Source organism: Lagopus leucura, unplaced genomic scaffold (genome assembly GCF_019238085.1).
Source record: "Lagopus leucura isolate 7727_CA_CO unplaced genomic scaffold, USGS_WTPT01 Super-Scaffold_73, whole genome shotgun sequence".
Lineage (NCBI taxonomy): Eukaryota > Metazoa > Chordata > Aves > Galliformes > Phasianidae > Lagopus > Lagopus leucura.
In genome coordinates, this window is record NW_024962252.1 from 63,697,150 (window position 1) to 63,723,661 (window position 26,512).

General features: G+C 41.5%; 1 protein-coding gene across 1 annotated transcript; it reads left to right on the forward strand.

The window, feature by feature from the left end:
• Positions 1-1,866: 1,866 nt before the first annotated feature.
• Positions 1,867-26,506, forward strand: ABCB10 (ATP binding cassette subfamily B member 10). The gene is made up of 10 exons (XM_042883053.1): positions 1,867-2,203; positions 12,549-12,749; positions 13,089-13,291; positions 15,059-15,193; positions 16,870-17,016; positions 17,735-17,870; positions 20,435-20,530; positions 24,787-24,996; positions 25,293-25,372; positions 26,157-26,506. The coding sequence occupies exons 1-10, from the start codon at positions 1,867-1,869 to the stop codon at positions 26,352-26,354; spliced, it is 1,743 nt and encodes a 580-aa protein (XP_042738987.1). The 3' UTR covers positions 26,355-26,506.
• Positions 26,507-26,512: the final 6 nt, after the last annotated feature.

A 26,512-nucleotide genomic window follows, 5' to 3' on the forward strand; every position in this document is an offset into this window, starting at 1 on the left:
GATGAGTAGCTTAGCTGGAGATTTATGTGCTGGACTGCTGTTGCTTTTGCCACTCTTGCTGAAGGTAATAGCAGGGCAATCTGTACGTGGTAAACTGGAAAAGAATAAACAAGATTTTAGGCTCTCTTTCCCTCTGTCAATTCCACTCCGCTAGCAAAAATACTTTGTGACTGCTTAGGATGACTGACTAACCATCTGTGAGCTTGGGGTTTGTTGTGCTGGTTTTGTTTTGTTTTGTTTTAAACAATGTTTCTAGAACTGAAGCCTAAGACTCAAACATAGATGCAGTATAGCTTTAAACTTCCTGTCACCTTTGCCCATCAGCTCTCCTTGCTGTGGGTGGCAGAGGGTGCTTTTTTTCAGTTTGGTGCTCACTTAGCTGTAACTGATAATTACTTCTCCAAAGTCTCTAAAGAAAGCATCCCAAGTGCTCCAACAGCCTTCATGCTGCAGCTAGCACACAAAGGAAGAGAATCCACATACTTGAAGCACTGCTTCTGTCTATACTGGGAGCAAGCACATGGTGTTTACCTGCAACAGTATAACAAGAGATCACCTCCGGTCACCCATCTCCTATTTCCCCACCCTAGAGCCCCATGGGGCTGTAAGAAAGGCCCTGGCCCCATATTTCCTCTCTGGCCTGCAGTCCCTTGGGCTGGTGGCCACAGCCTGCCACACACTTTGCTGGTCAGGTAGCTGTGGTGGGTTCCATCATGCTAACAAGAGTGTTCAGAGCCTTTCCCCTCCTGCTATAAGGTGATGTACATTGTTCCTGTACTCAGGAAGCCGAGTTTTCACCTCAAGACAAGGGCGTCAGCATGTGCCTTCTCATCACCTAAGGCAATGTGCACGAGGGGGAAGAATTAGAAAGGCCTAGTTCCACTCCAAACTGGTGATTAGGGGAGTTAGGTCAATATTTCCCGCTCATGGAAGGCAGCGGGGCTCTGTACAGCAGCAGAATCACAGAATTGCTCAGGTTGTTAAAGATGTTCATGAAACATGAAAGATCATCACTACACAGGCCCCAGGCCGCCCCGGGGGCAGGCAGCACAGGACTGGGGAGCAGGGCAGAATTGCGGCCCGCCTCGGAGAGGTCGGCCGCTGCCCCGCCCCGTCCAGCCCGCCTCTCCTCTCCTCGGGATCGATTAGTCGTGCCTTTCTGTGCGAGGAGACCGCGAGCGCCAGAAACGTCACCCGGGCGCCTGTTGAGAAAAAGCGGCGTGAAAAAGCGCCTCGCGCTCCGCGCCGCGCAGGCTCCGGGCCGGGCCCGGACGGGAGCTCTCCCGGGGTCCATCTCCCCGGAGCGGTGCGTGCTGATCGGCGGTACCACGCGGTGCGGCGGCTATAAGCAAAAACAGTAATAAAATAACGATATTGAAGGCTTCGTTGTATGGATCCCGTAGCTTCCAGTACGGGCATGGGACGCCTGTCCATAGGGATGTTCTAGTGAAGAGGGGCAGCCCTCCTGCCCCAGGCCGCCGTGCCCGAGGAGGGTCCTGGGCAAGCGGAGCAGAACCACTTTCCTTCTTATCCTCTGGCCGCTCTCTCAGGCGGGACCCCGCCGCAGGGCAAGGCAAGGCAAGGCAAGGCAAGGCAGGCTCGGCCGCCATTTCACCCGGCCCCAGCTCCCTCCCAGAGCCGGGCGGCGGCAGAAGCTGCTGGCGAAAGGAGGACGCGCCCGCAGCCTTATCGGTGCGCCGCACGCCGTCCGCTGCCCGGGCGGCCGCGGGGCCCCGGGTGTCGGTTCATGGGCGGCGGCAGCGGCAGCTCTGAGGCGCCTCCTCCTGCCGCACAGCCGCGCGGCGCGGACCGGCCGCAGCCGCAGCCGCAGCTCCGCTGCCGCTTGAGCTTCGCCGCGCCGGCCGCATGGCGGGCTACGCGTCGCGCCTGCCCTGGCTGCTGCCGCTGCTGCACCATGCGGTGCCGCCCCCCTGGGCGCGGGCTGCCTGCGGGCCCGCCGGGCTCCGCTCCTCGCCGCGTTCTTCGGCCGGCAGGTGCGGTGCGCTGCCCCGACCGCCGCCGCCGCGCTGCCGCCTCCTCCTCCCGCCCGGGACGGCGGGCAGCGCCCCGCGCGCCTTGAGCGTCGCCGCCGGCCCCGAGCCGACACCGCCGCCGGCGCCACGGGGAGCCGCCGCCGGGCCGCCGCGCTTCGAGGCCAGGAGGCTGCTGGCCCTGGCGCGTCCCGAGCGCTGGAGACTGACAGGTACCGGCCGCGGCCCTCCCGCCCCGCGCCACGGGGCTTCGGCGGAGCGGGGAGGGGGCGGCGGGGCGCGTTGCTGAGCGCAGTCCGGAGCGGTGGCAGCTCCGTGTCCGCGAGCAGCCCGAGATCGGGTGCAGCGACCCGCCCGGAGCGCCGTGGGGAGGCCTTGCTGGGAGCGCCGGGTGCGTGTGAAAAGCTACGGACGGGCTGCCACCCCGCCCTGAGCTTCTGCCTTGTTCTGGAGGGAGGGAAGGCAGAAGTTGGGGAAGTTAGGGAACTCGGCTGGTGCTGGTTCCCGCCTTTGTGCGTGTGCTGGGCTGGCTACTAAAGCAGCTTGCAGTAAACTCGGGTCTGAGACTGCACGGAATTAGGCAGAAAATGGGAGTCATGAGGGTCGTGTTTGTGTTTGTTTGTTTATTCAATCTCGTACATCAGAGTTGTGCCAACCGAGAATTTGTTGCCAAAAACTTTAAAGGAAAAAAAAAGCTTCTTAAATGATTTATTTGTGTTTAGTTTCCTTAGGATGAAGTAAAGCACGGTGGTCTCTAATACACGCCACTGTAGTCTCGATATCGCTTCTCCTGAGGGTAACAGGATTAGTTGCTGCTTAGAAAGGAACGTGTCAAATCGTTGTTTGTTTGCTTGCTTTTTCTAAAACCACCTGAACTGGCAGGCAGCAGGTGTGCTCCTGTCAGCCTCGGGCCTGTAGGACTTGGCACAAACTTCATTTGTGGGTAGATCCTGACCCTGACTGCAACCCTCCTTGGGGTGAGGGAGGGGAGGTGGGGTGGGCAGGCTTGGATGAGGAGGAGGTGGTGTTGAGAAATACAGAATACTTCTGTGCAAGTTCTTATTCACAGTTGGATGATCCCAGGACTTTATGCATTATCATCACGTGACCGAAATAGTTTGGATCCAAATTGAGTTCTGTTAAAAAAGTATTTCTGTGCCATGAACTCCTGCTTTATGCAGCTGTTTGGTGCTTGCAGAGTAAAAGCAGAGGAAGATGAATGGGAAAGGCAGAGGAGAGGGGATGAAGTTGTTGTAACGTTGAATAGAGCTTCAGTCTTACTTGGATTGCTTTCTGCACGGTGTTGTGGGTTAAATTTGAAAGCCCCTTGTCTTCCAAGTTTCTATTGAAATTCCTGAAATTGCAGTTGTTTTAAAGAAGGATTTGGTGATCTGGAAGCTGCTATCTAACTGAGATCTTAATTTACATTTAAGTACGGTAGTTTGCAGTTATATTATAAAATAGTCCTAAGTACCCTTCACCTTCTGATGTTTTTAAGTAAATTGACTACGCAGTCACTAAAAATCAGCTATGTGCAATTTTCTCTTTAAACATAACAAACTGGTATGTTTGTTTGTGTTTGGTTTTTGTTCTTAATTTTTTTTTTTTTAATTAACTTGATTGCAAATCATGAGAATGGAGAAAAAGCATGCAAATGTAATGATTACTTCTTAACATTGGTCTTAGTTCTGGGAGACAAGTGAATTTATGCAAAATTTTTCATCCTCACTGACGCTCTGCTTAAGGCAAAACTTATATTAAGTTGTAATTAAATGAGAGGATGGAAAAGCTAACAAGGAAGAGACCTTCGGTTATTATAGAGTGCAGGAATAAAAAATACAGGTAGACATGCCCTTGTAGGTGATTGTAAGGAAATCACCCTGACCTTGTATCTGAATATGTTTAAATGCTTTCTGTTGTTTCTTTTGCATCTGAAAATCTAGCCCTTATAAACTCAGCATCTGTATGACCTCCGTTCTGGAGGAAAGAGGAAGGTTCAAAGTATCACTGTATGACACAGTGAACTTAGAGGGAACCATTTGATTTCATCTTCAAGCACATGTAACCAGTAAACACAGTGGGTTCTCTGAAGAGGCTTACTGGTGAGGTTTTGTTCTGCAAGCTAGCTTAGCTTTCCCAGATCTTTGGGGTTTTATATGGGTTTTATAGCTGGCAACATAGGTGTATGGCAGTACCCTATGGAGTGATGTACCTTTTTTGTTACGCCGTGTAGTGGGGCTTGTGATGTTTTGAGAATTGTAATTGTGCACTGAAATTCACAATCACTGATGATGGAGTAGTTGATGTCAGGGGAGGCTGAAGAAGCTGAGGATAGATAATGGTCTGTGGGTTTGAATGGCTTGTGCAAGTCATCGTTCATAGAACAGAATATCCCGAGCTGGAAGAAGCCCACAAGGAACATGGAGCCCAGCTCCTGGCTGCACACAGCACCACCCCAAATCCAAACCCTACGTCTGAGAGCGATGTCCAAACACAGCTTGTGTAATGTGCTCTTTCGTCTTCAGTTACTCCTAGAGCCAGGTACAGCTTCAACACGACATGTGTGTTTTGTAGTACTTAGTGCCAAAAAGATGAGCAAATATTACAATGGGAATTCACTCTGGTAGTAACCATGTTCTTGTGCAGTGGAACTGTGAGGATTTAAATTCTGTAATACCCCTGAGATTTTAACAAAGTGGGAGAGAATCAGTTTAGGAATTCTTTGACTGATGTTGTACAGCCAAGTCAGGTAAACTGGAGTCTTCAATTGAATTTAATTCCCAAGGAATAGGATATAGCCACCATTGAAGTTATTAGATCCCACTATGTGTGGGAGGCCGCAAAAATGCCTTTTCAAAATGATCCTTTTTATTTCTTCCCGCTTCCTTGTTTCTCTCTGTGAGAATCCGTCCATTGCGCTTCATCCAAACCACACTCCAAGTAAACAATGGTTCTATTCAATTGCAGGGTAAGCAAAAGCAGCTTTGAAACGTTTAATCCGACAGCAAAGTGTGTCCTTTTCCTGTACAACTCTTACTGCAGGCTGAGTAGAGTAGAGAAAGAAATATTGGTTTGTGCTCAGGTCTTCTCTAAGGATGTGCAAGAAATGTTATTCCATCAGTTTTAGTTTAGAACTTTGGGCAACCTTTGCAACAGCATTTTTCCTGTGTTTAGGATTGCCATGAAATTACAAGAATGCTGCCTTGTTCATCATGCCGTTTTTCTGTACTTTGAAGTCGTGCCAGGTGATGCACTTTCTTGAATCAGAAGTCTTTGGGTTGCTGAAGATTTTTCTTTTATAATTTTTAATAAGGAATAATTCTCTATAAAAAACAATTCTTATAGAAAGCCAATTTAAGGAAGAAAATCAGGATCAAAGTATTGTACCCAAGACTAACTGAAGTTTTTGGGTGTGCTCATTGTAAAGCAGTTCAGAAACCATCTTAATAATTTACTAGTTCATTTGGTTGGAGTAGTAAAGAACTTTTTTCTTTGTCTTTTTTTTTTTTTTTAATGTATAGGGTACACACAGAAATGTAGTATGTATCAGTTTTAAGCATTACTACTGGAAGATCATGCTTTTGGTTCTTTATACTTGTACAAGCTGACATTTTTTATGTCAGGTACTTGAATGGGAGTGAGTATTTTTGATAACATCAGTTATTCTAGGAGATGAAACCAGGCAAATAATGTTTATTTAGCTTGTAGTAATGCTTACCTGGCTTAATTTTGAAACCTGCTCTTCCAGGCTTTGCTGTTTGAATTGTAACACCAGTAGGCAATCCACATGCTTTTAAATAAATAGTTTTCCCTCTCCATTTAAAAATTAACTAAAAAGCAGATGTGGCTGAAAAAGATCAGTTTTCATACACTCACTAAAACCTTGACACTGAGTCAAATTAATTCTAAAATGTGCATAATGGGAGGGAAGCTGATGGAAGCCAAGGACTGCAGGCACCAGGATGCCCTTCTCTTCAGAACTTGGATTGAGCCCCACTCTCATAAATCGTGTTGTTTCTGTGCTGTCACTCAGTAGCTGGGGTGTTTCTGAGCAACATTTACGTGGACTTGAGAAGTGAACCTGTGTTCACTCTTTTCTGTTAGCGCAACTCAGCTGTCACCTTAACTTGATCTTTCTGAAGACAATGCTGGTGGTTTTAAAACTGTATCTACTGTGTGTATGACATGTACGTGGTTAACTTGGTGGTTGTTTTTCCATGTGCATTGAGCCTGCTATTGAAAGAAATCAAACAGGTGAAATACCCCCCTCTCACAGAATCACAGGGATGGAAGGGACATGAAGAGATCATCGAGTCTAACCCTCCTGCTAAAGCAGGCTGAACAGACCCAGTTCACTCAGCATTTCCTCGTAGGGGAGATGCTCCAGGCCCTTTATCATCTTTGTGGCCCTGTGCTGGGCTCCTTCTAGGAGATCCCTGTCTTTTTTGAACCGGGGAGCCCAGAACTGGACACAGTGCTCTGGATGTGGCCTTAGGAGGGCAGAGCAGAGGGGGAGGATCACCTCCCTTGACCTGCTGTCCGTGCTCTTCATAATGCACCCCAAAATCCCATTGGCCTTCTGGGCCACCAGGACACACTGCTGGCTCATGGCCAATCTGTTGTCCAACCTGTTGTCTCCGACCAACTTTTCTTCTAATTTTGTTGTTAAGCAGCCTTGTAGCTTTATCACTAAGTAAATAAGTGGTTGGGGGCTGGTTGGTTGCACTTCATATTTTAAACTGGTGGTGAACTGTCAGAGAAGTTATTTTGTGAAGATGTTGCAGTAATGGCAACTGTTGACCACTGTGATCACCAGGTGGCTTAGAATTTGATTTCCCTGGAGAATGTTTTCACTGCCACATCTGTTTAAGTAAATAATGACTATCGAAGGAAAATTGCTATAGTGGTCTGACATAAAGACTGAGTCAGTGATTAGGAGCAAGTTGAATGCTTGCATTTTATGTATTGGGAAAAAAAAAGAAAGGTACTGTACTTCTGCAGCAAACCTGGAGTTATTTGATTATTTTTCAACATTTGATGTTTGGTGTTGGCTGATTTTTATGTCTGAGGGAAATCAATGTCATGAGAAAATATAGTGGAAACTTGAAATACTTCGTCATTGGAAGGAAGTCTGGTGTTCAAAAATTGATGAAACACTCTGAGTCCGTGATTGGTGGTTTATGCTATTTATTTACCATGCAGTGGTAAATGCACAGAATTTAGTAATGCTTTCTGCCTTTTTGGTATAAGGTCTCTATCTCTGCTTATCCATAACTATAGACTGGTCAACTGTCCTGAATAATCCAGGGAAAAAATTTTGAGGATTCAGGCCTGGGTATATGAGGCATCCTTTCATAGTGAGTCTGGATAGAAGAACAAACTTTTCCTATGGGCCCCGCCCCCCCCCCACACCCCCCAAAGGTTTTCCCACAATGGCAGAAAAATGTGAAAGAGAATGTTTTCTCTGAGTTCTTAAACAGGCCAGCTTGTGACAGGCTCTTTTTGAACATCGGAAAAGGACCAGCATGCAGTCCTGTTTGTGTTGATAATAACCAACTGTGAAACAGAGATTCTGTAATTCTTGAGAGAAAGCAAATGTACCTCCTTGCAGTCAGATTGAGCCCAGCTTCCATTGTTGCTGCCAGGCAGATGTTTTGCACAGCCCTGCACAGGCGTTCAATCAGTCTGTGTGCCTTGCTGCCTCTTCCTCCTTTCCTCCCATGCAAAGCAGCGGTCTCCCTTGCTCCTCCTTTGTACAGACTTCCTCAAACCACTCTGTGTGGAAGGTCGCTTCCCTCTGTAAATATCTCCTCTGGAAAACCTTCTGCAGCCCACCCTGCAGTGGCTTCTTCTTGTCCTGGTTGCTGCATAGTGAAGGACTCCTGGTAGGTCAGTCTTTGGTCATAGGAGCCTCAGTGAGGAGCTACTGAGGATAACTTCTGTGAATCCTGAACACCTCATGGCTCAGAAAGCAGCCATTCTTCAAGATTGTAAACTTCCCTAAGTTACCTCATGGAAATGTTCTGAGCACGAGGGATGCCACCAGCTGATGTCCTGGGGTTCAGTCTGGTGCTGCTGTCTCACCGTGCCTCCAGATCTTGGGTTCCCATCTTGTTCTTGAGATGCTACCTCAAAGGTTTCACCTGTCTCTTGTTTAATTCTGTCCCACTGCAGTTTTCTCTGATGGCTTCTCCAAACTGTTGTATGACCCTGGTCAGTCAAATGAGTATGCCAGCTTTTTCATGAGCTGTCTTCGAGATATTTAAAGTTGTGCGATGCTATTGTTGTTGTACCAAAGAAAAAAAAACAAAACAGCTTTTTGTCATTTGGAAACCTGAATTGCTCTTTTGTGCCTTGAAAATAAAAATACAAAAGAAACAAAAAACCACACAGATGCAATAACAGCATGAAACTATCTATAGAATCTTCCTATTAAAAAAAAAAAAAAAAAAAGCAAACTCTAAAAAGCTATGTTAATCACAAAGGGTAGTAATGTGTAAGATTCAGTATACTGACTGTCCCTGCAAGTTAACACACCTCCACAAGAAGAGCTAGCAGCTTTCCAGAATGCCCCAGGGATGCAGCTTGCGGCAGTGCTGTCAGGAACACGCTTGTTTTTGTGAGAATAGTATTACACTCCTAAAAATAATCTAAGGAGATGTCCTCTAAAAGTTGTTCTGTAATGATGTTGACATGTAATGATGCATTGCATGATAATACATGATACGTGATGATAGACACAGCCCTGATGTCATGTATGAATTTAACATAAAAAGAAAAATGCTCCAGTCATACCTAAACCTAGAACTAGGCACAAAATCTTTCAGTGCACACCAGAAGAAAATTCCATCTTGAAATAGTTCTTTGCAGAACAGCCTCTTGGTGGTGTTGATAACAGCCATTCAGCATTCCTGTATAATTCACAACAAACTCCTTGTGGGCCAGGACTTGCCAAACAGAAATGGACTTCACTTAAGCAACAAACATGGAATTTATCAGCATGCCTTTGTCCTATAAAATAATAATTGTGTGGCCTTATCCCCATGCATGTGCATTGCAGTAGACTGTCACTCCAAATGACCCTGTGGAATTTTCTTAAAAAGTAAGTGTGTATTTTACTTAAGCTGCTCAGATAATTGATAAAGGACAAGTGTTCTCAGCTAGTCGTAGAAGGCTGCTTCTCACAAACCCAGAGCTCTGATCTGCCAGCCCCAGTGTTCAGATGAAAGCAGGAAGATGTGAGAAAGATCCTGGGAGGTAACATCTATAGCCTTTCTGAATGGGAAGTGCTAGGTACTGCGTTCATTTGCTGTATGCTGCCAATCATCATCGTTACCTCATTTTTCTGTCCTTCGTCTCTGATCAATTTGAATGGTCTTAATTCATCTGAGGTCAAATCTTCATGTATTTGCGCTAAAATTTCTTGTAAGCCTTGAGGGGGAAGGGCTAGTTTTTTATACACTTCTGCATAGTGCATGGGGAGAGCAAAATTAGAAATTACCATAGTGCTCATGGTGGTGTTCTTGCCCATGCAAGAACTATTATTATAACCCTTTAGAGTCACCTCATTCCTGTTCTCAAGAGAAGCCTCTGATAACTCTGCCTGGTTATGTCTTGTCAGCATGTCCTGTAGCACTTGCTAGCCAATCCTCTATGCCAAGAGTGAGTCTGCTATGAAATGTAGTTGCAGACCCACAGTTAGAAAGCAAGCCCACCCTAGCTTTACTAGAGAGCATGCTGATCTGTATAGCTTTTGAAGCAGTGGTCTGGGCTTCTGTGTAGGCAGACAAGCAGAACATTTGCTGAGGATTTCTAGCAGGGCTCTCTGCTGCTGCTGGAGCGGGGTTGCCTTGTCTTTGCTTATGTGGTCTGTCTGGTGTAGCCCTGGTTTTGTAACATCCATTGATTTGCTTTGTGTTTCGTTTTCATCTTATAGCCTGCAAAACTGGTTTACTCTAATATATATATATATATATATATATCTTCCAAAATGCACTCTTTTATTTGACGTAATCTGGGTAACAGAGCAGGCTGTGTCAAATGAATACTATTTAATAAAGTTTACCCTGACCTTTTTTTTTGTCAGTGACAACACTCAGTGGCACCAAAGTGTTTTCCTATCTGCTTGCTGAGCACCTTGTGCTGCTCCTTTTAGCCACTTATCACAGTGACAGCTCTTCTTTGTGCGTGGAGATAGGAGTGGTTGCTGAGTCCTCTTTCTTTAATTAATCAACAGCAGCTCAGCAGCTTGACATCTGTGCTATTTTGTAGTTGTTCTGCTGTTAGAATCAAAGTAAGAGTTTCAGTTGTGGAGCCTCCTTTTGCTTGTGATTTGTGATTAAATTACTGTAGGCGTGTATACTGCTTAACGGGGAAAATTAGCAGTCTGATGGATATGAGCCTTTTCAGAACTGCATTGTTTGTGTGTATTATCATCAACCCACTGACTAATATCTAAGTAGCTTAGTAGCCTGAAGTTTGCATTACATACTGGCATTGATTTTTAGTCCAGCTAAGGCTGTTGGAGGTAATTACAGTGAAATCTATACTAGTTTAAATGAGGAAGAGAGACTGGTAAATCCAGGACAGGAATGCTGTACCACTGGACAGAGAGACGGGACTTTTAGCTGTACACTCCCCTTACTTTGCTGAATGTTTGCATTATATAGTTGTCCAGTTCCATCCATAACTGAGAAGGAGACAGGACTAATGGATGCCAAGCTGCAACACTGTGCTGTGCCCACAAAAGCAATGCTTTTGACTATCTCCTGCTGTCTCACAGACCAGCTTTTCCTGATAGGAGATGACCTAGATTTTCCCTGCTGCTTCACGGCCTGAATACACCTCTGCAGCCAGCCTGTTAATGAGGTCACTTGCTTGTATGAAGTTGTAGCTACTAAATAATATGCTTATTAAATTTGGTTGTGCCATGGGTTACCTAGGTTTGCAGTAGGAAATCTTGTGCTTTCTACTCTGTAAATTTTCTGTAGCTTCAAATGAAAGCGCTGAGTCCTTTAATGTTCTTGGTAGCCTGAGTGTAAAACAGCTGAATGACCACATGCAGCTCGTGAATAAGGACTCCGTATAGTGGGTTGGACATGGTGGCCAAGCTCATCTGGGCAATGTGCAGAACCCTATCAGGATGTCAGTTAGCGTGTGGAGAAGCATTTGCTTCAGGTGGTGCTGGGTATGCATTTCTTCACAACTGGAATTCTTCACTATAAATGCACAGCTGTATTTTTGCTTCAAGTAAAACCGAAGCAAAGCTTTCCATATATGTGTGTGGAGGTGATAAAGGACATTGCATCATCTGTGGCAGATGTTGGGTGTACTGCTCTACAGCACTGCACAGCTGCTCTCACATCATAATAAAAGTGATACAAGAAGCTCAGGATAATTGAAGGAAAACTCAGATGACTCCAGGATTTGCAATAAAGTTCCTTTTTGCCTTGGAAGACGTTATCTGCGAGTAGTTTTATGGTAACCGTATGAATGGTTGCTTTCAGTGTGGAGCTGTCTGCTTGAAAATTATGCTGTATAAATGGCATTGTTTGTTGTGGTTCAGTGGTTTTCATATCAGGTTTGTTCAGTTTTTGAACAAGAGGATATTTTTCGAGCTCTCAGCCCTTCAGGCTTGGCTTGCCTTCTCAGGATCAAGTTGCATCCTTGGCTCAGGAAATTTCTTTGCAGGGGAAAGTTCATAAGGCCTGGTCTTGGTCCAGTGTTGTGTGAAACAGCTTCAAACAGAGCTACCAAAGTGATCTTGCAACAGGAATTCAAGCATTGATGACAATCATTGCTCCTCAGCAAGCAGACTTCTATTTGTACTTATGCTGTTTTAGTTTCAGACCAGCAATAGTGAAGAGTTAAACAAAACTAACACATATAATTTTTGCCCATCAAGAGTTAATCATATATATATTATCTTTTTCTTGCAGGTAGAATTGCTTGTTTTAGATGGTTCTCAAATCAGATCTTTAATTCAGTCCATTACTATTTCAGAAACTGACAGTTTGAAGTGTTAGTATGGTAACAAGCATGAATAATGAAAAACAAACCAAACTAGAGTGAGGGATTGCCAAGCTCCATCCCCCCTGCTACAGGCAGGGCTACCAATCTCCATATCTAATACTAGACCAGGCTGCCCAGGGCCCCATCCAACCTGGGCATCCTTGAACACCTCCAGGGACGGGGCATCCACAACCTCTCTGGGCAGCCTGTTCCAGCACCTCACCACTCTCTCTGTAAAGAACTTCCCCCCGACATTCAACTTAAATCTTCCCTCCTTCAATTTAAAACCATTTCCCCTTGTCCTGATATTATCTACCCTTTCAAAGAGTTGACTCCTCTCCTGTAATTTTAATGGATACCTTGCCTAAATTAATTTATACAGGGACTTAAAATATCTCATTCAGCACATGACATAAAAGAATGTTATTTAGTGCTCATGCTCACAAGCTTAATGGAAATTTTAAGTGAAATATTATTTCATATATACTGTTAATGATCTTGCAAATTCAGACTTTGTTTCCTTGCCTTCTCCTTGTTAATTTGCAGCTGCCGTTGGCTTTCTGACAGTTTCCAGCGTTATTACCATGTCAGCCCCTTTCTTTCTGGGGAAAGTGATTGATGTCATTTACACAAATCCCAGCAACGACTTCACTGACAGCCTATCCAGCCTGTGTGCCTTGCTGAGTGGAATCTTTCTATGCGGTGCTGCTGCTAATGCTACTCGTGTCTACCTCATGCAGACTGCAGGTAAAAACAAAAAAGTGGACCTGAGAGTCACCTTTTTTTTTTTCACAGTCAGGATATCTGGTAATCTGAAATAAAGTCTTGGCATTGACTAACAAAACCTCTAGGAATCAGTAGCTTTCCTTTCCAGATCAAGGGTAAATTAATAATGCAAAGATAAGCATGCTGAATAATTGTTCATTTTTATTTACTGTTGTGTGATATTTCAGAGCTTATGTTCCTGTGACATGGTAAAACTCTGTAATGTGACTCGTTATGTGCTGTTGAGTGCTGTGATGTTTTGCACTGTAGATGTGTGTAAAGTACTGTAAGCCATGCTTGACTGCCTTCTGTTTCTGACAGGGCAAAGGATTGTGAAACGTTTGAGGACAACCATGTTCTCCTCTATTCTGAAGCAAGAAACTGCTTTCTTTGACAAGACCAGAACGGGAGAGCTGATAAACCGCTTATCTTCAGATACAGCACTCTTGGGCCGTTCCTTGACTGAAAACCTTTCTGATGGGCTCCGAGCAGGAGCTCAGGCATCTGTGGGGGTTGGAATGATGGTATGGCAGTCTGTTTCTTGCTTGTTGCTTCCTGTAGCCTCATATTTTTTTCAATTCAGAGAATGTAGTTCAGACCGGAAAGTATGTGTCCTTTTGGATTCAAGTGTATTTTACTGGTTATTAACAGCTACAATATCCTTTATGCTCTGGTTGCAAATAGATGATGTGTCTGTGGACACTTGATGTTTATTTATTATTTATGTTTATTTTTTATTTATTTATTTATTATATTTATTACAAGCCATAATAAGGAGAATTAAGATTTGAGAGAAACTGCTCTTGTTTCCCTGGTTTATCAAATGAAATACAGTAGGCAAATAATTTAACTCTATTCTTACTGAATGTAATAAAACTGGTGATAGTGTCCCATTGATTGTTGGTAGAATAAGATGTGGTGGGCCTGATGTAAAAGTCATTAAAGTTCTTTGACTCAGGACAAAGCCTAGGTGAGCAAAGACAGCAAACACTGAACTTTGAGTTGCTGCTCAAGATTTTTACAGGTGTTAGTATTTTTGTTCATAAAGACTACAGAAACATAGAATAGAGTCCTAGAACCATCTAGCTTGGAAAAGACCTTCAAGAGCACTAAGTCCAACCATCAACCTTGTAATTATTAAACCGTGCCACTTAGTGCTGTTTTGGGTAGGAATATATGAGTGAAGGCTTTGGTGCAGTGCATCAGTTAATATTTCCCATTGGTGAGTTAATTTACAAAAAGTCTGACTTCCCTTGGTGGTTTTCATGAATTTTGTTACACTTATTCAAGAGAAGATTCACTGGTGGCAATTATCTTAAATGAAAGATAAAAGTATGGTAAATTCAAGGATTGGGGAAAAAAAAAAATCTTCCAAGACTGATTTTATTAGAAACTGGTAACAGTTCCCACTATGAAGCTTTCAAGTTTTAATACTTCGTCACTGATAACAATTACAGCTTTCTGTCTGTCTTAGCCAAGAGCCTAAGGTTTATTCTGCAGCAGATTAATTGGAATAACCTTATGTAAGACATCTTGCCCAAAAATGCTGCCATTGTGCAGTTTTAAAAGGTGGACTATCAAGAGACTCTATAGACTATTGCAGAATAATTATAAAATGTGTCAATTAAATCCGTTTCTAATTTTTTTTGAGATTTTTCTGTTTAAACTACAGAAATCAAAATGAAGTGAAAACATGTAAGATCTAATTTTAAGAAGTAGTATAGTAATAATTACCTATGAGTATTAATGATGATGCTATTATGAGTGATACATTTTTCAACGCTATGTTGTTGTAGGCTGTGACCGTTCTTGAGTGCCAAAGAGTGCAGGTGATTCCATCTGCTCCTCAGATACCCAGAAATACCGTATGATATTTCTCTACTCAAAGTTTCTGTATCACACTATTTATTCAACAGCTGTGACAGCACTTTAGATATTGTAATAGCATATGTCCTTCAGCATCCCCAGGTACACCTGTTGACTGCCAGCTTAAAACACATGGCTAAGTTCACGCAGCAAACCAGTGAGAAAGCTGGAAATGAAATGCAGACTTCTCCACTTATAGTCCTTCGTTGTAACCATGGAACACATTCCCCAAATACTGTCTAGAAGAAATAAAACATGAGAAATGAAAGCATGGCAGCACTAAATTGCAATCTTACTAATTTCAGAAAACTCTGGCAAGGGAAGTTACAATTCAGTATTGCAGTTTTTTTGCAATATTTGCAGTTGTTATTTGCAGTTATTTTTCATCTGAACATAAACCCCTCACACATCCCTTTTTCTTCTAGTTTTTTGTGTCTCCTGGCCTTGCTGCTTTTGTTCTGAGCGTTGTGCCACCCTTGGCTATCGTGGCTGTGATTTATGGAAGATACTTGCGAAAACTTACTAAAATGACCCAAGATTCTCTTGCAGAAGCAACACAGGTAATCTTGCAGCAGACCCTTCTAATTAACTTCAAAGTTACTCTGATGTATTTAGATTACTAATTCTGAAGTTACAGATCTTCTGAAGATAACAGTACTGTTCATTGCCCTAAGCCACGCTATGCCTTTAGTGTCGCACCTGGACGCTACAAAAGATAAGCTTTGGTAACACTTATCCGTACAATTCAAAAACAACAGTGCTTTGGAAAAGGTTGTCCATACAACGTGTCCTGGATGTACCAGGCCTTGAGAATTAGGAAATGTGCATTGTGGAAAGGATGATGGTAGGCTACAGCTATGAAGGAGTATTAAAGAAAAAAAAAATCTATGAAAAAAGCAATCTGTGTAATTGAGAACCTGGGCTTGAAAAATACTTTTCTCAGACCGTGATTATGAATTTTAAGCCATTAGAAGATTAGAAGCACCTAGATATGTCTTCTTTTTTTCTTTTTTTTTTTAAGAAAACTTAGCGAGTTGACCTCTGAAAGGAATCGTTGACTTGTTTTCGTCTTAATGTTTGAGGCTAGACTTTTTTCTACATACATAAGTTTCTGGGCATCTCAGTATGTACTTAGATCTTAGAGTATTAGTACATATTATTAGTATGTACTTAGATCTTAGAGAGGAAAACAGAAGTAATTTTTGTTTCCAAGGAGGATGTTGTAAAAAAGACTTAGTTGTGTTTGCTGAGTGCAATGAAATACTGAAAAGTGCTGGGAGATAAATAGTGATAAGACAATCATTTCCTCTCAGACTAAGGGAAATGTCATTAAAATGCATAGAAATATAATTAGGAAAGGTTAGCTAAGATAGGCATTGCTATCAGCTGTCATAAACTTGGGATATCCTACGTAGGAATTCTGTAAATTGTCTATGCCCAGGAAGGATTAGACATCTTCTATGTAACTCTCTCATCCTGTATCCAAAGGAAGCTCGTAGTGTGAAAACAAGGTGTGGGAGTTCACTCAGACAAGCAATTTTAGTGTTTCACTCATATTTCCAGATCGAATGCGGTATGGAAAAGACAATTACTGTGTTTTTATCTCCTACTTCTTCACCCAAAAGGGGTCTTGTTTTTTTGTAAGGATATCACAATGTCTGCTAACAGCTTAGTCTGACTGATTAGAGTTTAGATCATTTTACAATTGTTATTTTGCTCTTCAGAAGTTAAAATAAAATACTGAGCTAGAATGGGACACTGGCAGTTGGTCTAAATTAATTCCTGGTGCTGCTTTGTTTAAAGGAGTAGAATTGTTTCACAAAATAACTGCAATATTTCTGTCACATGATACTATAGAGAGCAATATTCTTTATTTTTCCCTTCCCTATGGTGCTATTGCAAGTTACTGTGAATAGTAATTTTCAGATGTTCATTGTTCACATTAAGTCAAGATTTTTTGAAACCCTATTTTTATCCTGTTAATTCTCTGTTTGCACTGAAGTCAAGGTAGTCCTGAAGTTCTGTTTTAAAACTGCCTGGGCATGCAAAATAAAATTAGCATAATAAAATTAAAAAAAAAGTCAGGAGGAAGGCATGAAAAATTTTCAGTGGTATTCAAAGGAATGTACTTGGAGATGAGCATGGTAATATTGGTTTGACTTTCAAATGGTCCGTAATAGGAACATTCAAAATGGTGTGACTGTGTGCATTTGTTTTCTTCTTTGCTTTAATCTAGTTAGCTGAAGAGCGTATCGGAAACATAAGAACAGTTCGAGCTTTTGGGCAAGAAATGGCTGAAATGGAGAAATACACAAATAAAGTTGATTATGTGCTACAGTTGGCTAAAAAAGAGGCGCTAGCTCGGGCAGGCTTCTTTGGAGCAGTAAGTATGCTTTGATGAAAGGAAACCAACCGTGCTATTCCAAGTGTCAATTATTTTAAAATTCATGAGGATACTTGCAGATTTGCAAATAAATGAATTGAGGGTAAATTGAACCAACATTAAACTGTGGGAAGATTGGACTTTAATCAGTCTAAATTTCTGTGAAACTGCACCTCAAGATGAATTGGTATGATAAAGTCTGTTTAAGCCTCTCTTTCTGTCTCACACCTTCCTTTGTACTATCCATCTAAGCCCATCCCTCCTGTTCAGGGAACTAAACTAGTGGAAATCTTCCCCACATGTGGTGTTTTACATGCTTGGCTTCCTGATGCGACGAGCAACCATGCAAAGGATGTATGCACTGGAGTGGGATTGTGTTTGTCCATAACAGTTTGCACTGAATTTGTTTACCAGCTGAAACTGCAACCTAACCACAGCCTACCAACCCTTCTTGAATTATGCCTATGTTTGTCATTCCATTTTAGGGAATGAGGATTAAAAAAAAAAAGGGGGGTGGGATTACTTGCTCTTCGTACGCTTATTGGATGGCACAGTGCAGGGTCACTGGATGTCTGTACGGCTATTGGCTTAGCTTGGTTTTGCTCAGATTTAACTCAGTCCTCTAAAGTTGTAGATAACTCTTTCAGTGGAAGGAAAATTCTGAAACACTATTTCCTGTCTGTGACAAGTCTGATTTTCCTTCATTTTTTTTTCTTAGACTGGCCTTTCTGGAAACTTAATTGTCCTCTCAGTCTTATACAAAGGAGGATTACTGATGGGCAGTGCTTATATGACAGTTGGTGAACTCTCTTCATTCCTAATGTATGCCTTCTGGGTTGGAATAAGCATAGGAGGTATGGAATAAGGAATTAGATTTTATTCACTTGGAAGCATTACAGTCAGTATAGAAGTGTGAAGGAAGAAGTTCTTAGAAGATCCAGCTTTCTTAAAAAAGTCTCCAAATGGTCTTCATAAGAAATCATACTTTTTTTTCCTCTTTTTCTGAAGAGTTAATTAAAAAAATAATGTATTACTTACTATAAGCTTTATATACTTGAATACTGAGATTATTATTTTTTTCAATGTGGATATGTGACAAATAAGTATTGCTCCAATATTCTTTAGATCTAAATTAAAATATTTGGCATGTTATGCAAAGAAATAATATTATGGGCTTGGGTTGTTTTGTTGTTGTTTTTTTTTAATTTTTTTTAAACACATGTTTCTGTCTTTAAATGTAGTCAAGTTAGAAAGTCATGTAGAATTTAGTGGTAAATCAGTATAAAGAGTGTCTTGAGCTGGAAGATTAAATAAAATGCCAGCTGAACACAACACTCTGGTGCTAACCTTTTGTTTTCCCTTACTGACTTCTTGAAGCTCAGACTCAGTAATCTACTGGCCCAGAAACAAACTGTTCATCTTTTTGAGAGAGCAGTCTTCACTGCTGCGTACAGGCAAAAATGAAGATAAGGTACTTAGAAGCTTGATTACTGGTTGGAAGGTTCTTTAAAAATGAGTCTGTTGCTTCTGATAGATTGGCAAGGCAATGCAGCTCATCTGTACTCTTTAAAACAAAGTCTGATACTGTGGAAAGTACAAAGATGTGCCTGAGGACAAAATTCACAAACCTGCTTCCTCAGCTATCAGAGTCCCAGTGGAACTCATTCCAACCACCAACAATCTGTCTTCTCAGAATCATTTACACTTGGTCAGTAGAGCCCCTGAGCTTCGGAAACATGGGAAAAAATAATATTAAATAAATGAAAAATAATATTAGAAAGACTGAAAACACATTGTTGAGTCCTATTTCCAATAAAATTATCTTTTAAAATTCTGCTTAAGATTATAGAGGACTATAGTTCTGCACAGAGCTCGTTCTCATGGGGACTCAAAAGTAAAGGTGTATTGCCACAAGGTGCCTGCCTTCCTTGACACCTACAACCATAGAGATCTGCTGAACACTTTGCAGAGTATATGTCGTCATCAGTGTATACAGGAGTTCAGGCAGTGAGCTGTGAAGCTCATTGTGTAATCTGGAACACTGCCTCTATTTGTTTGCTGCAAGTGTTCTGTTTACAGAAGTTTGCTGCCAGTGTCTTCCACCAAAAATTGAAGAGAGGTTAAGAAAATTAAAAACATGTTCTCATTAGTACTTGCTGTCCATATTGTACAGTCTTGTTTATGAATGGTTATGGATTTGCAAATGTGTGTGTCTCAGTTTCAAGGGGCTGTGTGGGAGTGACACCTTCAGCTTCATGCAGGGCAGTAAGCTGCAGAGGGTTTGTTTTTTTCTGCCAAGCAGACAGCTTCTTGCTGTGGTTTGTGCCTTTTACTGCCAGCTTTCAAACAGTCTTCTGCAACAACATGATGAAAAGCCCTATCTACACTTTGTGCTGGGCTTGTTGCTCTGCAAGAATAAGCCAGTAAGCTTATTTTAGGATACCTTGGGTTTTCTGCCCTCCTGAGATCATTCTCAACATTATATGCATTTTTAGGCCAACGTGCTTCATTCTGTATGAATTTATTCTGTTGGTCTTCAGGGAATCTGAAATTGGTTAACTCTATTTTGAAATACATACAAAAAAATCAACAAGTAAAACATTTTATAGTTACATAAAGTATAAAATATATACTATCATACTCAGATATACACTTATCTTTACTAAGATATATACTTATCATACTCAGTTTTGGTTCCAGGTTTGTTTGTCTGCTTCTTTCAACTGGAAAACCTTCCAGTCAAGCTGGTTCCAGTATGGTTCACATGGCTGTGAAGAGCTGTGACCCATTAGTACATGCGTGCTTTGTCCCTAGGTTTTTCTTTGCCCAGTAACTTTTGAAGCATGCAGACTTGGGAGTCACATTGCTTTACGTTTTCAGTTCTCTACATAGGCACAGTCAGCTCAGCCTTTAGTTTTGTGCCCTCCCTCTCCTGTGGCTGACTCAGCAAGCAGGGAATCATAGAATCGTTTGGCATGGAAGGAACCTTTAGGGTCATCCAGTAAAGCTGTCTGACAGTGAAGGGCATTCAGAGTGTTCTGTTCTGCTGAAAAATTTTGAAAATGTAGCTGCTTGTATGCAAAGCTGTTTCTCTGAAGTTTAATGCTAAAAGGTGAATGGAAAAGACGTGCTTTGATTTTGAGGATACACAAGCTTAGTGTGTAAAAACACTTGTGTTATTTTCAGATTTTATTTATTTATTTATTTATTTTTGTAGATACAAAAATGGCAAAAAAGAGTCATTGGTAGCTCTCTGCTGAGACTAAATAGGACTCAAACCAGCAGGTCTGATAGTGTGTTGGAGTTAAAGATCCCCTGCATGTATCTGATGCTTTGATGCTGGTGAAGTGCAAAGTTGATGCCTACTAATGTCTTCCATTTGATACAGATGCATAACGCTGTTCTTCTTTTTGCTTAGGTCTAAGTTCCTTTTATTCTGAATTAATGAAAGGATTAGGTGCTGGTGGACGTCTGTGGGAATTGATTGAGAGGAAGCCCCAACTTCCATTTAATGGTGGGTCCTTGTTTCGTTATTGTTCATAGATTGATTTTCTCTACACTTCAGAAGTACTGAAGGTTGGTACTGCTTAAATGTATCTTTTTCAGAAAGCATCTTTTTCAGAAAGAACTTATAGTGCTAACTTTTCAGCCTTCTCCCAACTCTGAAACAGAAATTTCCTTGAACCAGAAATTTTAGATGCTCAAATTTTTTGTTTTGCTTTATCCTTTTTTTTTCCCTCTTAATTAATTCAGGATATTCCTTTAAATATTGTAACTTTGGAAGTGATTTGACTGAAGACATGCTCATTTCTAGCTCCTTGCTTTGATGTCAGCACCACTTTCTCTTGCGTTCTGTTTACAGTTAAGAGTAGAAGGGAGAAAAAGTAGAGGGAAGAGCTCTGTATGAGATGGCTGTATTTCGTGTTTACACTGAAAGACTTACCATGTACCTCTCTAATGTTTATGAAATCAAGCAGTCTGAAAAAAGAAGCTTTCAAAACCAGGTGTTTCACCTTAAGAATATCTCAAGTTTCTGCAGACAATTCACATTGGTCTAGTGAAATATGGTTCTTTGATAAGGCATTTGAAATCTAAGTTGCAAGCACAAACAGTTTGAGGCATTTCAGCAGCATGTGTCAAATTACATGTTTTTAGCTCTTCTGGTATAAGAGTGGGGCTGAGATATGACAGGAATGAAAGGAAGGAAAAGGTGGAGCAGAGGTGGAGAATCTTTAGGAGTACATGGGATGTGTAGGTACAGCAGGTGTGGCTTTTGGAATGATTTCCACCCTTTTCCTCCAGGTAGCACTGCCCATTTTGAAGGGGCAGGAACCATTCTGGTATACAGCTTACCTAATTCACCATGGGTAAGGGAGTTATGGGCCTCTGTGTGTGAGCAGCCTCCTAAGCTGACATGTGTGGTGTTGGCCCTGGTTACAGGCATGTAATATTTTTGATGTTGCTGCAGTGTTTTAAGCTACTGGGCGGGGGTGGGGGGGGGAAGGGAAAGGGTTTGAAGGGAAGGTAATGTCTTTGATGAATCAAGTTTGACATTGATGGAAGTGTGAGGAAAACCAGGCAGTTTTTGTGGCAATTCAGTCATTCACATGATTTTTCTCGTGGGCTGCTTTAAGCCTAAAGATAGATCTGCTGTGTCTGAAAGCACATCTATTTTATCAGTAGTTTTACAGAAAAAGTTGCTTGCCTTTGAGAGGCGTTAGCTTTTATAAAGGGTACCTTGGTCACGTAGTTGTCAGATCCCCGAAAGAAGATACGCAAACACAATCTATAAATCTGCCTTTTGACCTTGTAACTAAAAATTTTGTCAGCAACTCAATTTGCAGTTGTAGTGTTTGGAAGCCAGACAGTGCCCTCCAGTGTTGAATATATTTTGGATAAAATCAGCATTTGCATTTCTTAAAGTAGTTCAGTGAGTTGCTTATAGAAGATACTTGGTGTGAATTGCTATTTCTTTTTTTCATGAACTGTATCCCATTAATCGAAAGTCATATATAAGTTTTGACCAGCTCTGCATGCTGTTAGTAAATGCAGTGGGGCAGAATTCAAGACAGCTTACCCTCTTTCTTACCCTCCAATCTTTATATGGTTCTCTAGTTAATGAACTTTGTAAGGGTTACTTTAAGAAGACTAGAAAAGCGCATTCAACAAACATAATAGTTTTTTGTTTTTTTTTTTTGAGTGAGCTATGGCATAGAGAATGGAGTTTTAGTTTTGAATCGATTGATTCTGAGGGTTATTTTTTAAATACTCCACTTAAATTTATTTAGTTATTTATTTATTTGCTCCTGTCTCCTACTGTTGGAGTTACCAGGGTTTTTAATCTGGCTGATACTAAGGCACAGTCTGGCTTTTTGTCTCATTTCTCTTTACAGCTGCAAATATGTCTGTAGGACACTTTTCAATGTGTATAGACTCTACTATATAGACAGGGAAAAGTAATACTGTCTCCAATGGATGGAGATAGAGACTTAGAATCGAAGCCATCTGTCCAAAAGGTAACTACCAGCTGGCTAATGAAGGGAGAGCTGCATGCTTTTGTCTTTATCAGTGAAGTTAGCATAAACTTCACACCATGAGGAACAATCTAGAGCTCACTGCAGTGTGCTGTGTCCTTTGTAGATCCAGTGCGACTGCTGATTTAATCATCATTTGGATGTGATTTATTGTATTTTATTTTTATTTGGATAATTTCAGCGGATGACTACTTTATGGTTGGCATCAGAACAGCATAAGCAGTAGTATTGGCTTTCCCACTGAAAATACTGAGTTGTTTAGTTATACTAATAGTGACATACAGAAAATGATACTTACTGTGTAGGCCAAAAATAAATTGGACGAAGTCTCAGACATCGACTTTGCATAGGCTTACAGAAAGTTTCTTTTAAGTGTTCTTTCATTGTAAACTAACTAATGAAGAAAGCAGACCTTTGTCTCAGTAAACAATTATTTATGGTGACAACACATATGTCAAGAACTAATGGTGATGGGAGTTTTTTTCACCACCTTTTGTGATCCAAACACAAAATGAGCACAACCCTGCATATAGCTTTTAGATATTTTTGCAAGGAGTATGTAGAGGAATAACTTGTGGTAGCAGACTTTGTTTACTGAAGTAGATTTTGGTATTTCAGGTAATGTTATAGACTATGCAATGATTGGAACTGACAATAAAGATAAGCAATTACTTGTTAATTTGATGTATTAAGAATTGTGCTGCTAGCATACAGTTTCTTTTCCCAAAGAGGCATTTACAGGCTGTAGTGCTTTACCTAACAAGTTATGTGTGTGTGTCCATAGATTAAAGTCAAGGAAGGAGCCTGAAATACCATGCTCTTACCTCTACAATTTCTGTGCTACTCCCATTAAAGTGTAAAGCCTGGAGAAGAGGAGGAAAGCTGGGAAAAAGAGAAGCAAAATCAGTAGTTTGTTCTATGAACAGCAGAGCTAGTGAATATTGATTGGTGTCTTTGTTCCTTCCCTCAGATACCTGTTTATCAGGGATGCGTGTTGCCATGTGCTGTAGCTGGTTTGGGGTTACATCTAAAAAGAATGAATGGTCTGGAGTCACATGGCTTTAGCTGAACGCTACTTGAGTCTGTGGTGCTGTCCATTTTCACAAAACTGGTCAGAAGCTCATGAGACTATCTGTTGAGAACACTGCACCACTGTCAAATTACTGTACTTTGTGTGGGCATACCTTCATAGAATCATGGAATGACTTGGGTTGGAAGGGACCTGAAGGATCATCAAACTCCAGCCCCCCTGCTGCATGCAGGCCGCCAACCTCCCCATTTAATACCAGACAAGGCTGCCCAGGGCCCCATCCAACCTGGCCTTGAACACCTCCAGAGATGAAGCACCCATAGCCTCTCTGGGTGTTCCAGCACCTCACCACTCTCTTGTTGGGATATAGCAGGGCCTGAAGTAATGATATGTCTTTGTGTTATCTACTTATAAGCTTTTTCTAGTACTGATATTAAGATAATTATTTATAACAAATGCTGTGCTCCAGAAAGAAGTTCCTTTAATTTTGACAGTCATTCATTCATAGTGGCTAGCTGTGGTATTTCACAGTTTGAAACCTTACTTTCTATGGTCTGTTGCCTGTGTATTATGCCTTTGCTTGATCTTTGAATGCATCCTTCTCCTGAATTTGTTATATTTTCCACTTTTAAAAGTCTTTAAAATGGCCATTTGTTCACAAATCCATTAGCTTTTTCTTAAAAGCTAATGATTTAAATGGCAGTTCTAAGTGATCTACTGTCCTCCAAAGGGAAGGCTGTTTCGGGTGACTTTTGTAGCACAGTGAAAGGGCAATAGTGATTTGCAGCATTTATCTTTTTGCATCGGATCTATGGCAAGAGGACTTTGGCCTTCAGTACTGTGTCATTTTATTTAATTGCTCCAAACTGATAAAATATAAATTGCTTATAATATGTTTAAAAATTCAGATAATCACTTTAGATATAAATACCAGAAGTTGTTACATATTATCCCTGTTGCTGTAGTAGCCTAAAGCTTCACCGTTGGTGAGCAAGCTGAAATTGCAGTGAGGAGCGAGCAGTGTACCACACTGACTTAATCATGGCTGAAACATAACCTCTGTCGTCTAATGTTGTGGCTTCCAGCTATCCCTAGGCTTCATGTGCAGAGATATAACTTCTATTGACTGTCTATTAAGTAGGTTCTGGGAGGTTTGAGCTGGTTTTAACATCTGTTCATATGTTTCTGTTTTATTTCCTCATATAGAGGGAATCACATTAGGCAAAGACACATTCAGAGGTGCTTTAGAATTCAAGAACGTTGAGTTTGCTTATCCAACACGTCCAGAAACATCCATTTTCAAAGATTTCAGCCTCTCCATTCCAGCTGGCTCTGTGATGGCTTTGGTTGGCTCGAGTGGCGCAGGGAAATCAACTATTGTATCCCTTCTACTAAGACTGTATGATCCTATCGCAGGTATGTTTTGCGTGTTGTTCTGATTTGACAAGTGATGCTTTGTGTCTCTGATACACCTTATAAACATCTGAGGTTCCTGCACTGAGGTCCTGATGGGACCATCTCATCGGTGCAAGTGTGCTTCCCTTTGGGCTATGTGATCGGCGTGTGGTGGTGCCTGCATCGCTTTGCGTCTCTGATCTGCTGTGACAGCATCCTGGGATGTGTGCATCCAGGGGTCCTTGTTCTCAGCTGTTTATTTTGCCTCTTCAGTGCAAGTCAGAACACCCCTGACTTTACTGTTTCTTTACTTTAAGGTACTATCACTGTTGATGGCTTTGACATTCGTCAGTTAAATCCACTATGGTTCAGGGCAAAGATTGGAACAGTGAGTCAGGTAAGGAGGAAAAAATTCCTAAGTGAATGTAATAGTTTTCTCTAAGCAACTTGCTGGGCCTCACTTCTCTTCTTTGTAGAACTGCGTAATCTTACTTCTCAGTAAAGTTCCTCCATCTCACCTTAACTGCTGATGTGAATGTTTTACTCTTAGCATGAGCATTCAGAGCTAGTCCCGTTATTCTGTAGTCTGTTCTTACAGAATTACAGTGATACAGTGTGTTTGCTTAAAAGAAAAGTCTCCATATGCAGCCTGGGAAACACTGTTGCAAATCATACAGATACCAGTACCTCCATGTTTATTGTGGTCTGTTGAAGAAAGTAACACAAAATATAACAACGTGACGTATTAATGGCAGTTGCCCAATCACATTTTGCGCAGCCATATGCAAAATGACTTGTGTTCAGTGTTGTTTCCTGGCAAGCGCAATTCCATTAGGAAATCATGAAAATACAGCTCTGTTGGTGCTTCGTCATGGAGTGCCCCTTTCCTAGCAGCTCCCTCACTTGGGAAGTATGGGGAGATGTTCAGTGACATCTTAACAAACAGATTGTTTTTAAGACACACATGTCCCTTGCCTGTTAGAATATTAGGAAAATTTGGATTGTTCTGTGTTTTTTCTTTTTATCTATTTCAACTAACTTTAGCACGAATATTCTTTTATAGGGATATGCAATGGATTAGTGCTGGGTCTTATAATTAGAATTCATGTTTTTTGAAATCCAGATGATGTGTGCTTGTAATTACAGATGTAACATGTTAGTTATGTTTTTGAATTTGTCAGGAACCAATTCTGTTCTCCTGCTCTATTGCTGAAAACATTGCCTATGGTGCAGAAGATCCATCTACCGTGACTGCAGAGGAGATTCAGAAAGTTGCTGAAATAGCAAATGCTGCTCATTTTATCAGAGATTTTCCAAAAGGGTTTGACACTGTAGTTGGAGAAAAAGGCATTCTACTTTCAGGTACATTTGTTATTTGATTTTAAAATCAGGATGCTTCGGAGTGAAGCCAAAATTGTGTTGTTGTTGTTACTCAGCCTTTTTCTCCAAGTCATAGCCCAACATCAGTATTAACATCACTTCCATTCCCCTCCTAATGCACGTGCCTAATTCAGCTCAGCCCAAGCCTCTAGTTAAA

Coding starts and splice junctions, on each gene's coding strand:
- ABCB10 (XM_042883053.1), top strand. CDS start 1,867: ATGGCGGGCTACGCGTCGCGCCTGCCCTGGCTGCTGCCGCTGCTGCAC. Junction 15,194..16,869: donor CTCTTGCAGAAGCAACACAG/GTAATCTTGCAG, acceptor GCTTTAATCTAG/TTAGCTGAAGAGCGTATCGG. Junction 20,531..24,786: donor GCCCCAACTTCCATTTAATG/GTGGGTCCTTGT, acceptor TTCCTCATATAG/AGGGAATCACATTAGGCAAA.